The 20,000-nt window shown below is 45.0% G+C and overlaps 1 protein-coding gene across 2 annotated transcripts in view; it reads left to right on the forward strand.

Moving 5' to 3' along the window:
- The window catches only part of LOC306942195 (MAM domain-containing glycosylphosphatidylinositol anchor protein 2-like), a 77,525-nt gene that overhangs the window by 22,348 nt on the left and 35,177 nt on the right, over positions 1-20,000 (forward strand). For both annotated transcript variants that reach the window (XM_079527960.1, XM_079527961.1), the window contains exons 5-9: positions 713-845; positions 3,286-3,573; positions 9,346-9,687; positions 14,567-14,694; positions 15,129-15,375. In XM_079527960.1, coding sequence (XP_079384086.1) covers positions 713-845; positions 3,286-3,573; positions 9,346-9,687; positions 14,567-14,694; positions 15,129-15,375 — 1,138 coding nt within the window. The remainder of the gene's footprint in view (positions 1-712; positions 846-3,285; positions 3,574-9,345; positions 9,688-14,566; positions 14,695-15,128; positions 15,376-20,000) is intronic.

Below are 20,000 nucleotides of genomic sequence, written 5' to 3' on the forward strand. Positions count from 1 at the left end.
GTTCCTGGGCTGTCGTTCTTGTATAAAATCTCTGGCTGCTTCCGTGCACATCAGAGCATGCTGAATACAGGGGGGTTGTGGAGAGGTCAAGTCTCACTCAACAGTCAGCCACCGCTTCCCAAGCGTTCTAGCTCAGGAATTCGTCATCTCCCCGCGATCCCCGAGCTTGTTGGTCGGCTATTTTTGCTACTTTAAAATACTTAAACTTCATACTACAGTGTGACACTGTTTCCCAAACAGTGGATCGAGACCCATTTGTAGGTCACGGACCAATTTTTAGGGGTCACGCCACGTGTAAAAATTCCATTTTCTATTCCTACAATTTATATATTTCAAAAGATGGAGGCAAATGTCTAATCTCTCTTTTGGGTCTCGAGCTAAAAGGTTTAGGAACCACTCCATGATACCTACCAAACTCCTGATTTTTGCAGGAGACTTCCTGAATTTGTACCCTGTCTCTTTGGCTCCCGAATTGAAATGTATCACTCCTGATCCAGATTTTTGGACAACTCACCTTCCCTATGCTAGTAAAGCCTGATAAAACTCCCTGTTAGAATGCACCATATAGAGAGTGTGTGTGTGTGTGTGTGTGTGTGTGTGTGTGTGTGTGTGTGTGTGTGTGTGTGTGTGTGTGTGTGTGTGTGTGTGTGTGTGTGTGTGTGTGTGTGTGTGTGTGTGTGTGTGCGCGTGTGCGTGTGTCCGTGTCTTTCAGGGCGAGACGAAGATCTTGAAGTTAAAGAACTTGCGTCCTCAGGACTACGCCAACTACACCTGTGTGTCCTCCGTCAGGAATGTGTGTGGTATCCCTGACAAGAGTGCCCACTTCAACCTCAACAACAGAACAGGTACGGTACATACACATACACACAAATACACTCTCTTTGCTACAACCGAGAATATGAAGTGTTTTGGCTGTGGTGTGGAAGGGCATTTGATAAGGTCCTGTCCAGAGAGGGTTGTTGACTTTGGCGAGGGGACAAGCAATGCTACCAGACGGAGGGGGGGGGGGGGGGGGATCCCTGGGGGGAAAATGAAGGAGGAAGTGTTGGACCTGAGATGTTGACAGGAAAAGTCAATAAAGATTGGGAGGGCACTGACCAAACAGGTGAAGATGAAGGGGAAAAAGAAAATAACCAGCAGGAAAACAGCGGAGGTGAAGGAGAAGTGATTAATGTTGAACCTGTGGCTGACATAATGAGCTCCCAAGAGGACAGTAGTCCTCCTATCAGTCAAGTGGAGGCGGGAGGGACTAATGCAGATGTGCAGGGCTTACAGTTCTCAGTCCTGGGGACGGATTTCAGTCCTGAGGATTTCATAGGGGTCATTTAATGAGATCAGTGCAAAAAAAGATTTGCAAAAAATAGTTTTCAGTCTTGGGATGTTTTTTTGCTTTAAGCCCTGAGATGGTGGTGGGGCAAAAAAGAAAGGCAAAAGGATCAAATGGGACAAAAGCAAAAAAAGTGACAAAAGAAAAGAAAACTCAATTCAGAAGACGATAATGGTGGTTGGGTGAGCGATGATGAAACGTGTGTGAAAAAGAAAAATGTCTATGGGCTGTCAGAAATGAAACATGAGGTTGATCAAAGTTGAAAAGTACTTCCCCAGATAGAAAGAGTTTTGTGAAGGCTTCCAGGCAAAACATGAAGTTAACACCCCAATCGCCCAGGACGAAGTTCACCGTCCTTTCTATTAGTAACCTCCAGCGTCCAGCGACAAAGTTTTATCCAAAAGACGAAGTTTATTGATATGAAAACCGATCGCATCGCTCTACAGCCTCGATGTTGCACAACAGTGGGACGTCATCGAAAATGTTCCCCTCCTGTTTAGCCGACGACAACGAAAACCTTAAAAAACGTTAATAACTCGCGATCTAAATCATCCCGTCCAATTCTAAGAAAAGATCCTGTGTTAGACGGTAGACGGCCCCCCGCTGTCCAGTTGCTAGTCGCGTTAGATTGAATCATGCCTCCCGTTCTTGTCGATCGCCTTTAGAGTGTTTTGGCTACATTTAGCTGCTCCAGCCACATCCGGTATAACTTCCGGTCCGTCGGTAAAAGTGCTCCGTTGCTATAAATGGATTGGGCGCTATGATTTAATGGATAAATTAACCCCGGGCAATCGGAGTGTGAAGGAGTTTTACCATGAAAGAGATTTTCAGATTGAAGAAATTGGTGCAGAGGGTTGATGCAGAGTTGGAAATTGATAAGTGGTTAGTGTGATGGTGGTGGTGGTGCCTCTGGGTTCCTTCTGTGCGCTGGGTCCTCTTTTGCATTTAGTTTTGTCTTTAATGGACATGAAGATGAACTGGACAATGATACAGCCAGCCACTTGTAGGCTTGGTTGGTTCTGGTTGACTGGACAATGGTGGAGCCTGCTACCTGTAGGCTCTGATTCTCAGACGGCTGATTCTCAGGAGAGCCTCTGGTTGGAAAGGCCAGGATGGACCTTTATCACAGTCCAACATCAGGACTCACTCACAGCCTGTGTGACAGCGATCATGGTGGAACTGTTGGATGTAGCTGGGCAAAGCTCGTTGGATACAGTAGCTGATCTGCTGGGGCTGATATCAGTTTACTATGTGGATTGTTTCCCAAAACGATGTCTCGAAAAACTGTCTATGGAGGACACTGAACTTGAGAATCACAGCAGGGGAGAGAAAAATGGACTTGTACTGTACTGTTGTGTTGTGTCCAGAGACAGGCTGGGTGTGGAGGAGGACTCGGTGTGTGTCCAGAGACAGGCTGGGTGTGGAGGAGGACTCGGTGTATGGAGGGCACTCGGAGGCAGCAGCAGCATTTGGGCTGAACCCTCTGCATCAGTTTGGTTTTATTTACAATGATGTTATCTGTTCAATTGAGGATGAGATTTTATGTTTTTGGTTAGATTTTTGGGTAAAATGCCCTTGGCTCATAATATGAATGTTTGATTGAAATCAAGCAATGTGATTGTGGCAGCGGTGGCCGAACGGATAGCGGCGCGGTCTAGATACCGGAAGGTTCCCAGTTCGAATCAGCCGAATTACCACCGCTGAAATGCCCTTGAACAAGGCATCAACCACTACGATGAAATGTGTTCTATGAGCAGGGCCTGGCTGGAAACAAGTTCTTGAGCTTAGCCCAGATACCCTGGGTAAATATAGATTTCATTTCATTTCATTTCATTTCATTTCATTTCATTGTTGTTTTTTTAGTTTGTAAATAAATGGTTTTTAAAAAGCTAAAGTCTCTCTCTCTCTCTCTCTCTCTCTCTCTCTCTCTCTCTCTCTCTCTCTCTCTCTCTCTCCAGCGTCTCCCAGTATCAGGCTGCCGGTAGACGACCCCTTGGTGGTGAACCCGGGTCAGACGGTGACCCTGCCGTGCGTGAGGTCGGGAGGGGAGCCCCTGCCCACCCTGAGGTGGCTGAGAGGAGTCGGCGGTGCAGCGGAGGGGGAGGAGCTCCCGGAGAGGAGCGCCGTGAGCGGAGACACGCTCACTCTGCCCGCCATCACCTACCAAGAGGGCGGAGCCTACAGCTGCGTCGCCAGCAACAACGTGGGCAACCTCGCCAAGAAGACGGCCACCGTCCTCGTACGAGGTCAGCTCAGACATTTACACTGGTGGAAACTAAGTAGCCAAGTACATTTACTCAAGTACTGTACTTAAGTACAATTTGTGGGTAATTCTGAGTGGTGCTAGCCACTCCAAGGCACAGCTTTGTTTGTCTGTCCGTCCGTTTGAGCACGGAATTGTCTATTCGTACCATGAGCTGCAGCTGCAGGTCATCAACCTCCTGATTGGCACGCACGCACGCACGCACGCACGCACGCACGCACGCACGCACGCACGCACACAGCACCACTCAGTTCAGACGGGTCTGCTTTTTACTTTACTGGAGTATTTAAAGTTTTCTGTACTTTAACTTTTTGGAGGTATTAAAAATGTCTTAAAAGTCCTTAAATTGCCACCTCACTGTTGTCTGGGGACCCCCCAGAAAAATCATCTGCCCACAGGTTGAGAACCACTGTTCTATTGTGTACCAAAACAATGTTCCTCTCCGGAGGAGGACAACAAAGAACCAATCTCAATCTAGTATGCAGATTTTTAGCTGATTTGACTCGTTTGCAAACTTCAACCGGTTATGGGGGGGGGGGGGGGTAGAGGGCTGTGAGGGGGGTGGGGTATTTTTGTAAACAGACACAGCTGCAGGCAGGTGTGAAGCAGGACTATACACGTTCTATTCTGGGGTAGAAGATTAATGGATGCAAGTTCCTCTAATACACTGACTCTCAGCTACTTTGGTTTTTTGGGCCAGCGCCCGTCCTCCTATCCAATACAGCCCCCCCCCCCCCCCCCCCCCCTCACACCACACACACACACCACACACACACACCCAATTAAAAATTGAGGCTAAGTTTCAGCTCTGAAGATTCATGTTTATGTATGAGTCTGTGTTTCTTATCTAATTTTTATAAAGCGTCTCACTGACTAAGAATATGACTACTTCCCAGCGAGAAAAAAATGAAAGATGAAACAAGTTACAGAAACTAGTTTCTCTCCAATGTGGTCATGCCAATTGATTCCTCCCCACACACACACACACACACACACACACACACACACACACACACACACACACACACATTGCTGTGTGTGTTGTCTCTGCAGCTGCGTCCTACTGACTCACCTGCCAGCGTGGAGCCCCTGCTCTGTCCCACTCAACCTTCAACACTGCCTGCTGACAGCTGCCCTAGCCCGTAGAGTATGTGTGTAGTGACAAATATCACCCTCCCTGTGTTCGCACAGACCAAGGCCCCAGTGAGGCTCTCCAACGTTGAAGCACTGGGCCCTAGTGGTAAGAGGAGGGACTACAGGCGGACCCGGAGTTATGACAAGGAAACCCCATGCAGCTGGGCTTTAACATTGAGCGCTCGTTTGCACTTCCGCATTTTGGACACAAAATGTTGGTGTCCAAATCGAAAAAAGGCGGAAGTAGACGGTTCTTCCCGGGTGCTTCAAAACGCCACTGAGCAACTTCTGACATCTCGCCGGTTCAGTCTCTATCCTTCTTTATACTCTATGGCACAGACGCTCGAAAAAGCCAGATGCGCCACGGTGGATTTGAACCAAGGGGCCAGTGAGGCGCTCCAACGTTGAAGCTCTGGGCCCTAGTGGTAAGAGGAAGGACTGCAGGCGGACCCGTGCACGGACACGTAGGACCATCACTCCCTACGTCACCCATACGTCACCCCGGACCTCAAATTTGAGGTCCGGAGGAGGTACTTCCGGCAGTCTTCCGGGTGCTTCAAAACGCCACTGAGCAACTTCATCGAAATGAATAGCTTGGGGGCGGGGCTAGTGCTCCAGTTCGGTCTCTATCCTTTATATACTCTATGATTTGAACCCACAACCTCCGCTGTGGTGCTACAGTACTTTACACCGCGCCACCCGGGCACCAAGCCTGCATGTGGCTATGAGGAGTAGGATTGTATAGCCTTAAAATAGGACAGGGTTTCTGTCGTATTATTATCTAGTGTTAACAAACTGCAAGAATTAATGCATTCGAAAATAAAACACTAATTAGGTCTGAATATTTATCACAATGAGCAATGAAAATGTGATGATTCGGTGCAGGTACCAAACAAGGAACTAATCAAATGAATCGAAAGAATATATAGCTTTTGCAATGAAAATACTGGATTTTAGTAAAATAATTGGCATGTCATGTGTTGTGAGCTAGACCGAGCTATTTTCTGTATTTATGTATGACACCGTAGTTCGTAGTACATCAAGGTATGCATTAGCGCTTAAATAAGTGGTCAGGGTAATCAATCATTAAATTTAAAACAAATCAATCATATTGTTTTCTATGGTGATTTAAAAAAAAAGAATGATGTGAATTAAACGATAGAACTTTACTAAAGTTCTACTTTAGATACTGATACTTTAGATAGTGAATATAGCTAGCAGCAAATAAATTATGCGTAATGAATGAACTTTGGGAGATTTTAACTTACAAAAGAAAGTAAATTCTATCATGTAATGTGAGAACACAAATCAGTGTTCTGCATTTCATTTCTCGACGAGCTATCGACAAAAAAGTGCTACATTTGGGGAATGAATGTAGACTGAAACTGTATAGCTAGTATATATACCAGTAGACACAGACATCCAAATGCAAAAGGCCATTATCGTCTCTGTCGGGTGGAAACCTCATATGTCGAAAACTGTTACTTTTCAGGATTCAAATTCAAAAGTAGCAAAAGCAGCAGATCTACAAGCGCAAAACGTGGCGCTTTGCGCTGCATTTAGAGCTTGTGGATCTGCTACTTTTGATGCTTTAGTGTGACGCTGTAGTAATGTACAGTTGGAGGCCATCGATATTGTCCTTTTCTTTTTGCTGAGGTTTGCGTGATCTGCGCAAAAGGACAGTTAACCCATTTTGGGCGGGAACCCCTTTTGGTGTTTTAAACATGTTATAATTTAGCTATTGAAAAATAGCAGATCTACAAGCTCATAGCGCGCCACCGAGTGGCGCGCTACGAGCTTGTAGGTCTGCTATTTTTGGAAAATCGTGAAAATATTTATTTCAGAAAACTGGAGGATTTAGAAGGATTTGAGGTCAGGCCTAAATGGGTCAAATGATAAGGGACAATATCGGTGGCACCCAACTGTAGTATGATCCAGTAGGGCGTTAATTTAAGAAAACACATAAAAAGTTTTCTGCCTGACAGCAGCGATATGGATTCACAAAGCATACCTCACTCTCCTCTGCTCACTGCAGAGAGGGAGAGAAAGAGAGGCGGATTTTTCTCTCCTCTCTGCTGTTTTTGGTCGTTGTGAGTTTCTGCAGCAAAGTCCCAAAATGCAGCGTCATGATTTATCAACCTCGACTCATCAGAACAGATGACCTGCAGCATGAACCTGTGGTTCACATCAGGAGAGGAGATGAATACATTTGAATACACTCACAGTGGGGTCCAGGGACCCCCAAGGGTCCTTGAGGGGGGTTCCAGCGGTTCCCCAGCTAAATTAGTTAAATTAATATAGCATCCAAATCGGTTTAACCAATTGAACCCTATATGTATCCCTAAAACATCCGGGGCAGCGCTCCACACGTCCCAGAATCTTATCCCTTCTGGCTCCCAAACTGTGGAACAAACTCCACATTGCACTTAGAACTGCAGACTCACTCCCAATTTACCACCGTAGACTTATACCTCTTCAGACTCCACCTTAGCCTGTAGCACTTAAAGCGCAAATAACATGCATTTTAAAACTGCTTTTAATATGTCCCTCAAAGTTATTGTCTCCACCAGGCCGAAGGCATGGGGAGAGAGTATGTTTTGCACTCCGTCCGTGTGTCCGTGTGTCCGTCCGTCCGTCCGTGTGTCCGTCCGTCCATCTGTGAACAGCTAATCTCCGGCACCGTTAACTCGGTCGATGCCAAATTTTGCACACACACTCCCTGGATGCCAACGATGAACCTCTGCCCCAAAATTTCCAGAACGGCCTGTTATAGCGCCACCAGGAGGGCGCTTTGTGCAAAAAAAGTTTTTGGACAGTACACCTACAGATTTTGTCCAAACATCACGCAAATTGGTACACAGTCTCTCTAGAGCCATTCAACGAAACAGGTCTTTCAGATTTCTCAGACTCCATCCTGATTGGCTAAGATTGGCTTCCAAAGTTCGCAGGAGTGCTCAGTTTCAAACAAAATTCTGCAAATCATGAACACATCGTGTGATTTCCGTGAAATTGTGCACGCACATTCCCACTAGGCCGAGGAAGAAATGCCACGTGAACATTTTCAACTCAGCCTCATGGTGGCGCTATAACTGGCCGATTAGTGTTTTTACCTCTAACTGCATGGATCTGTGTAAAACTTTGTATGCACACTCCCTACAGGCCAAGGAAAAACCTTTGCCTGGAATTTTTCACATCTGCTCTTTATAGCGCCACCAGGAGGCCGACATATGTAAAACACATTTTCTAATATTACTCCTTCATATTTTATCCAAATTTCACGCAAATCGGTACACATCCATCCTCCATAGTCATGTGATCAAGACGGGTTTGTTTGATTTCTCATAATCCACCCTCATTGGCTACGATTGGCTTCTAAACTTTTCAGGAGTAGCCCGCATGGAACCTGTTTTGTACAAATCGCCACAACTACTCAACGCAGCGTCCGATTGCGGTGAAACTGTGCATGCATATTCCCACTAGGCACACGTTTATATTACTCCTAAACATTTTGCCAAACATCCCACACACTCCTCCTGGTGGAGACCTGTGCCCAGAAGGGCACTTTTTCTAGTTTCTAATGGTTTGAGCCTCAATCACCACTGATATAACCAGTCCCTTCTTTCTGGACTTTGAAAGCAGTTTTAGCTGCAGTACCACAATGTCCTGAGGTGGTGGGGGTGCTGATATGCAGATTATTTAATATTTGAGTCATTATAATACTGATGCTAGATAAAACCCAGCTTGTTTCCATTCCATGCCATGCTTGGAAAATCAACAATGGTGGACATTGTAAACAAAGTGGAAATGCAAATTTGGAACTGAAGACTGAAGAAGATGAGGAATTATGCAAAGTAGGGTGACATTGATGACATCACAATGAGGACAAAATCAGTTGAGCTGTTCCTGAGAGCAATTTCCATTAAAGCACCCATATGATATGAAAGCCTGATTGTTCAAAGTTTGTTATTTGTGGGGATAGAAAACACATATGGGAGCCCCAAAAACACAAAATAAATTTAAAAAGTGTATGTTATAGGTAGCCTATATAAGACCATGCAGTCTTATAAAGATTGTAAAATGAAGTGTTATTTAGACAGATGCTATAGGTTCATTTTGTTTACCTGGAATCCTATCGTTTCTATAGTTTCTGTACAGATTATTATTTTTGGATATTATATTGTTTATAATAATAATATTTTCCGATGGGGGTCCTTCACATGAAAAGGTTTGTGAATCACTAGCATATATGACACTTACAGTATGTGGTTGGTGGCAAGGCAAGTTTATTTATTCATGTATACAGTAGCACATTTCAAGTGCTTTTCATAAAACATTAAAGGAGCACTTCGCCCATTTTCTTCATATAATTGGTCTTCACTAATGCACACTATAGACGTCGCAGCTCTATATGACGACGACAGGCCCAGGAAATAATTCCCCATGAATCTTTCTCATAGACATTTCAAAAAGTATTTCTACTGCAATTCTACATTGTAGTATCGATACTTAAGTAAAATATGTAAGTACTGGATCACACCTCATGACATGAACCCAGGTCACATTCATGTTCAATATGCTAATGATAGTAAAACATTTGGGTACTTTTTTCCCCACCACACAGGCCTGCGTAAGGGTCGTTTCTGGATCACGCCGGACCCCTACCACGACGACGACCACATCCAGATCGGCCGCGAGGTGAAGATCAGCTGCCAGGTGGAGGCCACGCCCCCCGAGGAGCTGCGCTTCACCTGGCTGAAGAACGGCCGGCCGCTGCGCAGCTCGGAGCGCATGGTCATCACGCACACGCCGGACCCGCCGGACGCCGCCGCGCCGCTGGGCGCCACCAGCCTGGACATCATCGACCTCAAGTTCACCGACTTCGGCACCTACACCTGCGTGGCCTCGCTGGCCAGCGGCGCCATCCCCGAGGTCAGCATCGACGTCAACATCTCCTCCACGACCGGTGAGTTGGCATGTTGTTATTATTATTATTATTAATACTAGAGTGGTGCCCGTGGGGCCGCTACAGCGGTGCCCGTTGGGCACTGGCCTACTTGGAACGATGCAAGTTGGAAATGCATGCCCCACCCAGATATTATGTGTTGGAGCTTCTACAGCGGTGCCCTGGCCTACTTGGAACGATGCAAGTTGGAAATGCATGCCCCACCCAGATAATATGTCTGTGTCCCTTTTATGTGCCCATATATGGAGTTCAGCCCGTGCAGAGAGGCTTTTTTAGGGCGGTTCTGGACAACCGTGGGTCCGACACCGGCCACTGCACCCCCTGCGGTGGTGTGGAACGCGTGTGTTGAATTTGAAGTCGGGGGGCTAACGGTTCTCGAGTTACGTGGATTACACACAGACAGACATACAGATAGACTGACATACAGACAGAGACTTGGTGCATTTATAGATAGATTATTATTATTATTATTATTATTATCATCGTTGGCTGCTGGCTGTCATCGGGGCAGAAACCACTTTAACCCCATATGGTTGAGCGGAGTCCCTCAGGGCTCTATGCTAGTGTTGTGGTATAGGCTTTTCGATCGGCTATTTTCTGTGGAAAAGCAATGAGCAATGTGGATGCTGAAGTTTAAGTGGTTAACTTTTTGTGGTTTTTTTAAATTATTATTATTATTAACGCCCTACTTGATCACACTACAGCGTCCAAAAGTATCAAAATAGCAGATCCGCAAGATCGAAATACAGCGCAGTCTGCTGCTTTGGCTATTTTTAAATTTGACATTAACAGTTCTGGACATACAGTATGATGTTTTGACCCGACAGACTGTATGTACAGTAATAAACCCAGTTTATAACTTAGTGAATTTAGTGAATTTGTTCATTTGTATAAATAAAAGTTTGAAATATGATGAGACAGAGGCGCAAGGCTGAGGTTTTTCAACATTGCGCCCGGGGCGGGGACAACCACGGGTTCACATGTGGAGCTTTATACTTACGAGTCCTGTAACTCTGAGAGTGTACGAATGGAACCAAAATGGACCTGTATGGGTCCATTTTGGTTCCATTTGTACACTTTGCCATTACATTTGTCTCTAAGGTATAGCGGTCACAGACACAAAGTCAACTGTGCGTTGTACTCTCTATACTCTTCTCCTCTATACTCTCCTCTGCTTTGTTCCAGTAAGGACAAACTCATGAACGACAAAAATGGCACTTCCATGCTTTTGCTTCGAACTGAATTCTGGGAATCGCAGTTCTAACATCCCATAGACAGACAGTGAAACTGTCAATGAGAATGACAGAGGTGTCACCAAATGACGACACCTCTGTGTGTGACTTTAATAATTGAATGTGTTGAACCGTTGCCTCCAGTCGCATGCACTTAGGTTCAACTCTTCACTCCAGCACAGGGTGACAGGTCCACCTGTTTCCCCCAAAAATAGGACCCTTAACCCATTTTGACCTGAGATCAGTGTGTCTTCTACATCCTGACAGTTTTCTGAAAAAGCTATGTTTCTATGTCAGTCGTTCTTCGATTTTTCAATAGCTAAAGCATAACATAATGCTAACACCAAAAGGGGTTCCCGCCCAAAATGGGTTAAGGGGCTGACGGATGGAAGAACGCATCAGGCACTCTCGTCAAGAAGCATGCCCGTTGTTTTTTTAACGGCTGTAGCCACCCCAGGGGCGCCGAGTGGGCACGTCAAAACCTGTTGACGCATCTTTCGGAGCTCGCTTCTATTTTCAATCGTTGCCACAAAATACAGACTACTAAAATACAGTATATAATGGGCATCCTAGTGTCAACGAGTGTGTGTGTGTGTGTGTGTGTGTGTGTGTGTGTGTGTGTGTGTGTGTGTGTGTGTGTGTGTGTGTGTGTGTGTGTGTGTGTGTGTGTGTGTGTGTGTGTGACTGTGTGTGTTTTGTTATTTATTTATCCAGGGTAGTTGAGCACAGTGCTCAATACCAGCAACGCTCTGCATATATTATATAGACGCACGCACGCACGCACGCACGCACGCACGCACGCACACACACACACACACACACACACACACGCCACGTGTTGTTTCAGTGCTCAAGGGGCACTCAGCAGTGTTGGGGGGCGTAGGGGTGACCATTCACTTGCCCACCCAAGATCTTTCCCTGCTGCGTCCGGGGAATCAAACCGGCAACCTTCCGGCAACCATTGCACTCTTCTAAGCTTTAGGTCCACCGCTGCCCCGGATGTTTGTGTTGTCACTGGTTTGATCATTCTGAAGTTGTCTGTGAAACTACGTTATCAATTCTTCAGCTTAATGTAAAATAATTACAGAGACCAACTTGTTTTCAGAAAAGTGCTACTGTTCTCTTTATGAAAATATCACCAAATTCAATCAATCAATCAATCAGACTAAATTGAACAAAAAAAAGAGGATAAACATAATTGGCTACTAAAAAGAAAAAGATAGGGACTATTTGATGCTTCAAATTCTCCCACCTCCAATGTGAACAAGACACATCATTGAGCGGAGCGTCATTGACTGAGTATTGAACCTGTTATTGATCCAAGCTTCATTGACCCGACCCCGAGCGACATTGCCCAACGCATTATTGACGCGCTCTATCAGCATCGGTGGCGTCTTAACAACAGGATGTGGTCTGGCGTACTGTTGGCGTATTGCTATACGTTAAGTACCGTGAGAAAGGTCAAACAGCAGCTGTGCTAGGCACAGCCGTGCTAGACACAGTCCCTTAGGTGTTCTTAAATCCAGCGCAGATATTTCTTTCCATCCAAAAGAGAGTACCAGTAAGACGCTCTGAGGGCGAGAAGCGACCTTGCCCTAAAGGGCGAGGTCAACAACCACATCAAACACAGGTTTGATGAGGTCAGATCAATATATGGAATGTCAGAACAGGGTGGCTGCTAGGGGCAGTGTCTTGAGTGTACAGGGTTTGATGAGGTCAGATGAGGTCAGATCTACATATGGAATGAATTCTGTACTGGCCATACGTATATGGAGCGTGTCTTGAGTGTACAGGGTTTGAGTATGACAGACGTGTGGTGTGACGCACGTGTGACGGACGGTCACGATGCGTGATGGATGGGAGATGCAGGGTTTCATAGTAAACTGCAACCTACAGTCGCAATAAGTGTATTGCAGAGTATCTGCACATTTCTCAAGTTGCAATTGAATGACTTTTAATACCTTTTGAATACCACATTGGCCAAATTGTCAACTTATTACTGTACATAAGACAGAGGCAAACATTGTGAAAATAGCCGATCTACAAGAGCTTGTAGTTTGTGTTTTCTCAATATTTATCTGTGGAACTGCGCAAACTAAACGTAATGCCTACAATTACTACAAAGTGTTTGTCAGGGTGGGGGTCCCACTCCGCAGTTCAAATATGATTGTTTTGGGGGGTCGTGGCCTGAAAAGTTGGGAACCGTTTGTATAGATGACATTTTTGGAAAGACTCACTGTTGAGGTTGAATAAATAAATTACCGGGGACATATTTGTCCATATATTGCAGTGTGCCTGTTGCCACCTACCTATTTGCCATACTGGGAGGTAGGGTAGCCTACCGAAATGTTTCCCAACATTGTTTTCATGCTCAGAAACCATATTTCAAGCACTTGATTTAATGATTTGTCATTATTTAATAAGGATGTGACTAAAGGTCCGTAGCAACACCCCGGTTCCGTGGGAACCAACCGGTGAACTTAATTCGCATTAATTTAAACTGCGGTTTGTGTTATGAGTACTTGCTCACACAGAGAGCAATTATAACGAGCCAATTAACTTAATTTTAAATGTGTTCGACAGCGTGTGTGTGTGTGTGTGTGTGTGTGTGTGTGTGCACGGGTGCCAACATTGGCACAGGGGAGGGTGGTCACTGGCACACAGAGCATTTTTATTTTTAAGTAAAATCTAAAAACTAAAATGTTAAATTAAATTACATCCTGCACATACTTCTACTTAAAACTCTGAACTCTGACCCCAGAGGGAGTCTAGGAGATAGGTGAGGTAATTGTTCCTGTTATGTTTGTGGGAAATCAATCTGTTGGAAATATTTTATTCTGATGTGTTATCATAATTACATTTAATGTTGATATGGCACACTATCAATAAAATAAAAATATGACATTTGATTCCTCTTGGGTTCCAAATGGACCCTTACAGGTCTGTAACTCTGAGAGTGTACAACTGGAACCAAATGGACCCTTACAGGTCTGTAACTCTGAGAGTGTACAACTGGAACCAAATGGACCCTTACATGTCTGTAACTCTGAGAGTGTACAACTGGAACCAAATGGACCCTTACAGGTCTGTAACTCTGAGAGTGTACAACTGGAACCAAATGGACCCTTACAGGTCTGTAACTAGAGTGCAAAAATAGAACTGAATGGGCCCTTAAAGGTCTGTAACTAGAGTGTACAAATAGAACTGAATGGGCCCTTAAAGGTCTGTAACTAGAGTGTACAAATAGAACTGAATGGGCCCTTAAAGGTCTGTAACTAGAGTGTACAAATAGAACTGAATGGGCCCTTAAAGGTCTGTAACTAGAGTGTACAAATAGAACTGAATGGGCCCTTAAAGGTCTGTAACTAGAGTGTACAAATGGAACCAAATGGACCCTTACAGGGCATATAACTCTGAGAGTTATGGTGGACCTTGAGAGAACCACCGGTATTGGAATTGCATAGCCGGCTCTGACAGTGTGATGAAGTGTAAAAAACGGTTCCAAATGTGATGGAAGTGATTCTGGTTCCTCAATGTTGGAATCCGGTTCCTCCCGTTATCCCGGTCTTCTCTCTCCCTCCATCTCACTATTCCTCTCTCTCTCTCTCTCTCTCTCTCTCTCTCTCTCTCTCTCTCTCTCTCTCCAGTCCCCCCAGAACTGTCAGTCCCTCGTGGTCGGTCCCACCTCATCGTGCAGGAGGGAGACACCGTCGACCTTCAGTGTCTCGTCTCCGGGAAGCCCAAGCCCATAATCCTCTGGTCCCGCGTCTTCCAGGTATAGGGATGGAACATATGAAAATTACATGTTACGATTAATTGTATTATCGCTACAATCAAAATGCCACTTTTGTTTACCACTTGAACACCCAGCATCCCTATTCTGGGGCGAACTTTCGCTAAAAATAGCCGATCTACAAGCTCTGAACGCGTTGCGTTGCAATGTGTTGTGAACTTGTAGATCTGCTAACTTTGGCGAATGGATTTGTGTAGAGTGGAATAAGAGCGTATACCAAATGTACATATACTTTACAGTGTATATAGAGGGTTTAAGTGGTACCGAATCTGCAGCTCAACAAAAAGCTATAGTTCATCCTATATAGTGTATGACAGAGGACAATTTCACGACAAAACTCTCCACGATACGATTATTGTGAGTGTTTTTATCACGCTAAACTCTAATAACGATTATCGTCCCATCCCTACTTCCAGGAGGTGGGAGGCGGAGCCTCGGCCTCAGCGACAGCGGGGGGCGGGGCTTCCTCCGGACAGCCCGGGGGGCTGGCCGCCGCCGCTGTGGCGATGCCCGACGGCTCCGCCCAGACGGAGAGCTACGATGGAGTGCTGCGATTGGTCAACGTGTCTCGGGAGATGGGCGGCTCCTACAGGTGTCAGACCAGCCAGTACAACGGCTTCAACGTGAAGCCCAGAGAGGCCGTCATAGAGGTGGTGGTACAGTGTGAGTAACATGAGTCACCAAATGAACCCATTAATTAAGACCTGAGGCCAATTCTTACAAATGTCTTCTAAATCCTAACGTTTGTCAGAAACTAAGTTTTCTGACAAACCCATGTTCTATATCAGAGGTAAAATATGGCTAAAATCTAAAATGACAGCGATGCTTTCCCGGTTTTAATGGGTTAAACTGCCCTAGTTTCACAACTGAAACTGTCCTCGGGCAAAAAGCCAGGCGGCAATGCATCCGCCGATGCAAATCGTTGCTGTCGGGCAGAAACCCCTTATTTTCAAAGTTTTACTTTTTGTTGTACTTTTTCTATGTAAATGAACGCCCTACTTGATCATACCACAGCGGCACATAAAAGTAGCAGATCCACACGCGCGATATGCGGCGTGAATCGGTGCGTTTTGAGCTTGTAGATCAAGTTTGAGAACTAATGGTATAGACTAGGGCTGAAGTGGTTAACCGTCAGTTGTGGAGCGTGTGTGTGTGTGTGTGTGTGTGTGTGTGTGTGTGTGTGTGTGTGTGTGTGTGTGTGTGTGTGTGTGTGTGTGTGTGTGTGTGTGTGTGTGTGTGTGTGTCCTGGGAACATGTAAATGGCTCTCTAAAGTGATATACATGCAACCTCTTGGGCATGTTTAACACACACACTCTCTCTTTGCCTCTCTCTCTCTCTCTCTGACAATGGTTGCACTTGATATTATTTTTGTGATGTTCTGTACATTTTAGATGTTTTAGATGGCTTTTGAGCGCTTCACTTGTGAGCTATGAATTTTAATTTAACATGCTTGTATTCATTCTGTTAGTGTAGGATTATACGCAGGACGGGGGCGTCGTTGAGCGTTTAGGCCCTTTGCTTCTGAAAGTGGGGTCGTCTGGGGGGACCCCCAGGGGGGTTCCAATCCCCAACCAAATTTGTTACCGCGGTAATATCATCAAAATCTGTTTAACCATTTTAACCTTATATACTGTACGCATTGGTTATTTGAAAATAGCTGATCTTCAAGCTAAAAATGTTAAGGGTTTTCAGCTTATAGATCGTCTATTAACGATCCACTTCAGAACATATTTCTGAACGCCCCTACACTAATATAAAATAATGACCCAGAGCAGAGCAGAGCAGTCTTCATCAGATCAGAACAATGAGAGCAAAAGCCTGTCTCTGTTTAACCAAACCCTATACTGTTGACCGGAGTCACGCAGGGCTCTATACTAGTGTTTTTACGTTTTGTGTTATTGTGGGGAAATGCTTTCGCTGAAAATTGCCGATCAGCAAGCTCACAACAGCGTGGAAACATGATGCGCTGTGAGCTTGTCGATGTGCTACTTTCCCCCACAATACTGATGCTGGGTTTTAAGTGGTTAATGATTCTGAACGTCATTAATTGGGGTTAAATGTGGTCAAATTACCCTTGTGAACCCAATTAGATTGAATTAAAATCCTGACGCACAGTTGGGATGTGTGTGGCTGTTATCTGTAGTACCGTATCCAATTTATACGATAATCCTGGATGCTGTGGTTAATATATAAGGTTATATAACCTTTAGTAATGCATCATACAAATACAATGTCCTGTTTCTGCAACATCTATGAGTAAACAGATGTCTGTATGGGATGTAAGGACAACATGTTTCTTTGTATAGCAACATTCAAAGTGCCTTTCCACAAAACAGAGCAATAAGACACTGTGTAAAAGAACCACATTATAAAAGGACATTTCCATACAATTTAAAACTATTTTAAAAATAATTATAACTTCAATAATTAAAAGGTTATCAGTGCCGAAAATGACAAATTATTGTCTCTGTCGGCTGTGAAACCTCATCCAAAACAGTTTCAAGATTTAAATTCAAAAGTAGCAGATCTAAAAGCTCAAAACCCCTTGATGCTTTTGTGCGACGCTGTAGTACGATCAAGATTTACGGAAAAACACCAGAAAGTTCAAATATGGAGATGAGAGGTTTCTGCCCAGACTGCAACGGATATAAAACAGAAAACAAAATATGAGAATACATTTACAGTGCAGCACAAGAAATGAATCACGAACCGCCAGTAAAAAGCAGTGGCAAAGAGAAAGGTCTTCAGCTTTGATTTAAAACAACTGTGAGTTGTATTGTAGCAGAGCTGCAGTTTGTTCCGGATGGTGTGGTGCATACAAACAGAACGCTGCTGCTCTGCGTTTAGTTGTGATTCTGGGAACACGAAGCAGACCTGTCCCAGACGACCTGAGAGGTCTCTGGATGGTTCATGACGTGCTACAGGAACACGAAGCAGACCTGTCCCAGACGACCTGAGAGGTCTCTGGATGGACACGAAGCAGACCTGTCCCAGACGACCTGAGAGGTCTCTGGATGGACACGAAGCAGACCTGTCCCAGACGACCTGAGAGGTCTCTGGATGGCTCATGACGTGCTACAGGAACACGAAGCAGACCTGTCCCAGACGACCTGAGAGGTCTCTGGATGGAACACGAAGCAGACCTGTCCCAGACGACCTGAGAGGTCTCTGGATGGTTCATGACGTGCTACAGGAACACGAAGCAGACCTGTCCCAGACGACCTGAGAGGTCTCTGGATGGTTCATGACGTGCTACAGGAACACGAAGCAGACCTGTCCCAGACGACCTGAGAGGTCTCTGGATGGTTCATGACGTGCTACAGGAACACGAAGCAGACCTGTCCCAGACGACCTGAGAGGTCTCTGGATGGTTCATGACGTGCTACAGGAACACAAAGCAGACCTGTCCCAGACGACCTGAGAGGTCTCTGGATGGCTCATGACGTGCTACAGGAACACGAAGCAGACCTGTCTGTCCCAGACGACCTGAGAGGTCTCTGGATGTTCATGACGTGCTACAGGAACACGAAGCAGACCTGTCTGTCCCAGACGACCTGAGAGGTCTCTGGATGGCTCATGACGTGCTACAGGAACACGAAGCAGACCTGTCTGTCCCAGACGACCTGAGAGGTCTCTGGATGTTCATGACGTGCTACAGGAACACGAAGCAGACCTGTCTGTCCCAGACGACCTGAGAGGTCTCTGGATGGCTCATGACGTGCTACAGGAACACGAAGCAGACCTGTCTGTCCCAGACGACCTGAGAGGTCTCTGGATGGCTCATGACGTGCTACAGGATCAGAAATATACGTTGGCCCCCATTCAGTCGCTCTGGATTAAGAGCGTCTGCTAAATGCCTAAATTGTAATTGTAAATTGTAATTCAGCATTTTGAAATCAATGAACCATATATATATATATATATATATATATATATGTATGCAAGCAATATATCATGTATGCAAGCACCTGACAAAGCCAAACGGCGAAACGCGTCGTGCAATAAAGAAATGAAGCATAACTGAATCTTGTCCTGAGTCTCTGGAGTGTGCGGTCCCTTCCTTTAACCTGGGGAAGTTCTCTTTGGCCTGCATTTATACCTTGCCTACCAGCACCTCCCCCACCTGGATGTGCAAGTGAGAAGCTATCTGTTTATATATATATATATATATATATATATATATATATATATATATATATATAAAATATATATATATTAAGTGAACATGTTTAACTTGAATCTTTGCTTCTGGGTGTCCCTGGAACAAAACATTTTGAGATGGGGGTCCCAGGCTAAATACATCATTTTGGGGGTCCTTGACATGAAAAGGTTTGAGCACCACTGATATAAGCTAGCCTAGAGCGTTTTTGGCTGGGGACCCAGAGATAGAGAAAATATATCATAAATGAATACTGAAACCAGATATAATCATTAAGGTAATGTATGCTGGATTGCAGGTACTATGTGTACTATGTAAACTCTTCCATTTTTCCAGCCATTCAGTTGCAAAAAAATAAAAAATAATAATTTGGCGACCCCCCCCCCGAGGGGTCGGGACCCACGGGTTGAGAACCCCTGGCCTAGAGTACTAGCCTATTGTCCCAAACTCACACAAATGGGTAAGCTATACTCATTATGCCTGGAGTGATGTCATCAAGCTGTATCAATCAGATTTCGCAGATTCCATTCCAATTAACTATGACTTGTCTTCCAAATGTTGTGGGCCTGTGGTGGGACCAGGGCCTGTGGTGGGTACTAGGCGAGGTACCCCTGGCTATCTTTGTTTAGTAATACTTTAGAAACACTCTGCTCTTCATGCGCAGCAGCGTCAGTTTGATTCAAATGGACATGACGTTTGGGTCCCTCTGGACCTTCATCAAGAGTGTTTAGTAATACTGCAAGAGCACGCTTTTCACATGTTATTACTGACTCATGCGTGATGAAGATCTGAGTCATCAGAACACAAACCTTAATGTCAACACTCCTCTCACCGTGTTATTGATTTATATTGAACTGTACTGTACCGTACCGTATGCATGCATGCACAGAGAGGTACATGTACAGTTGGGTGCCACCGATATTGTCCCTTATCATTTGACCCATTTAGGCCTGACCTCAATTTTTTTTTAATCCTTCTAAATCCTCCAGTTTTCTGAAATAAATATTTTCACGATTTTTCAAAAATAGCAGACCTACAAGCTCGTAGCGCGCCACTCGGTGGCGCGCTATGAGCTTGTAGATCTGCTATTTTTCAATAGCTAAATTATAACATGTTTAAAACACCAAA

This window comes from Electrona antarctica, assembly GCF_951216825.1.
Source record: "Electrona antarctica genome assembly, chromosome: 18".
Lineage (NCBI taxonomy): Eukaryota > Metazoa > Chordata > Actinopteri > Myctophiformes > Myctophidae > Electrona > Electrona antarctica.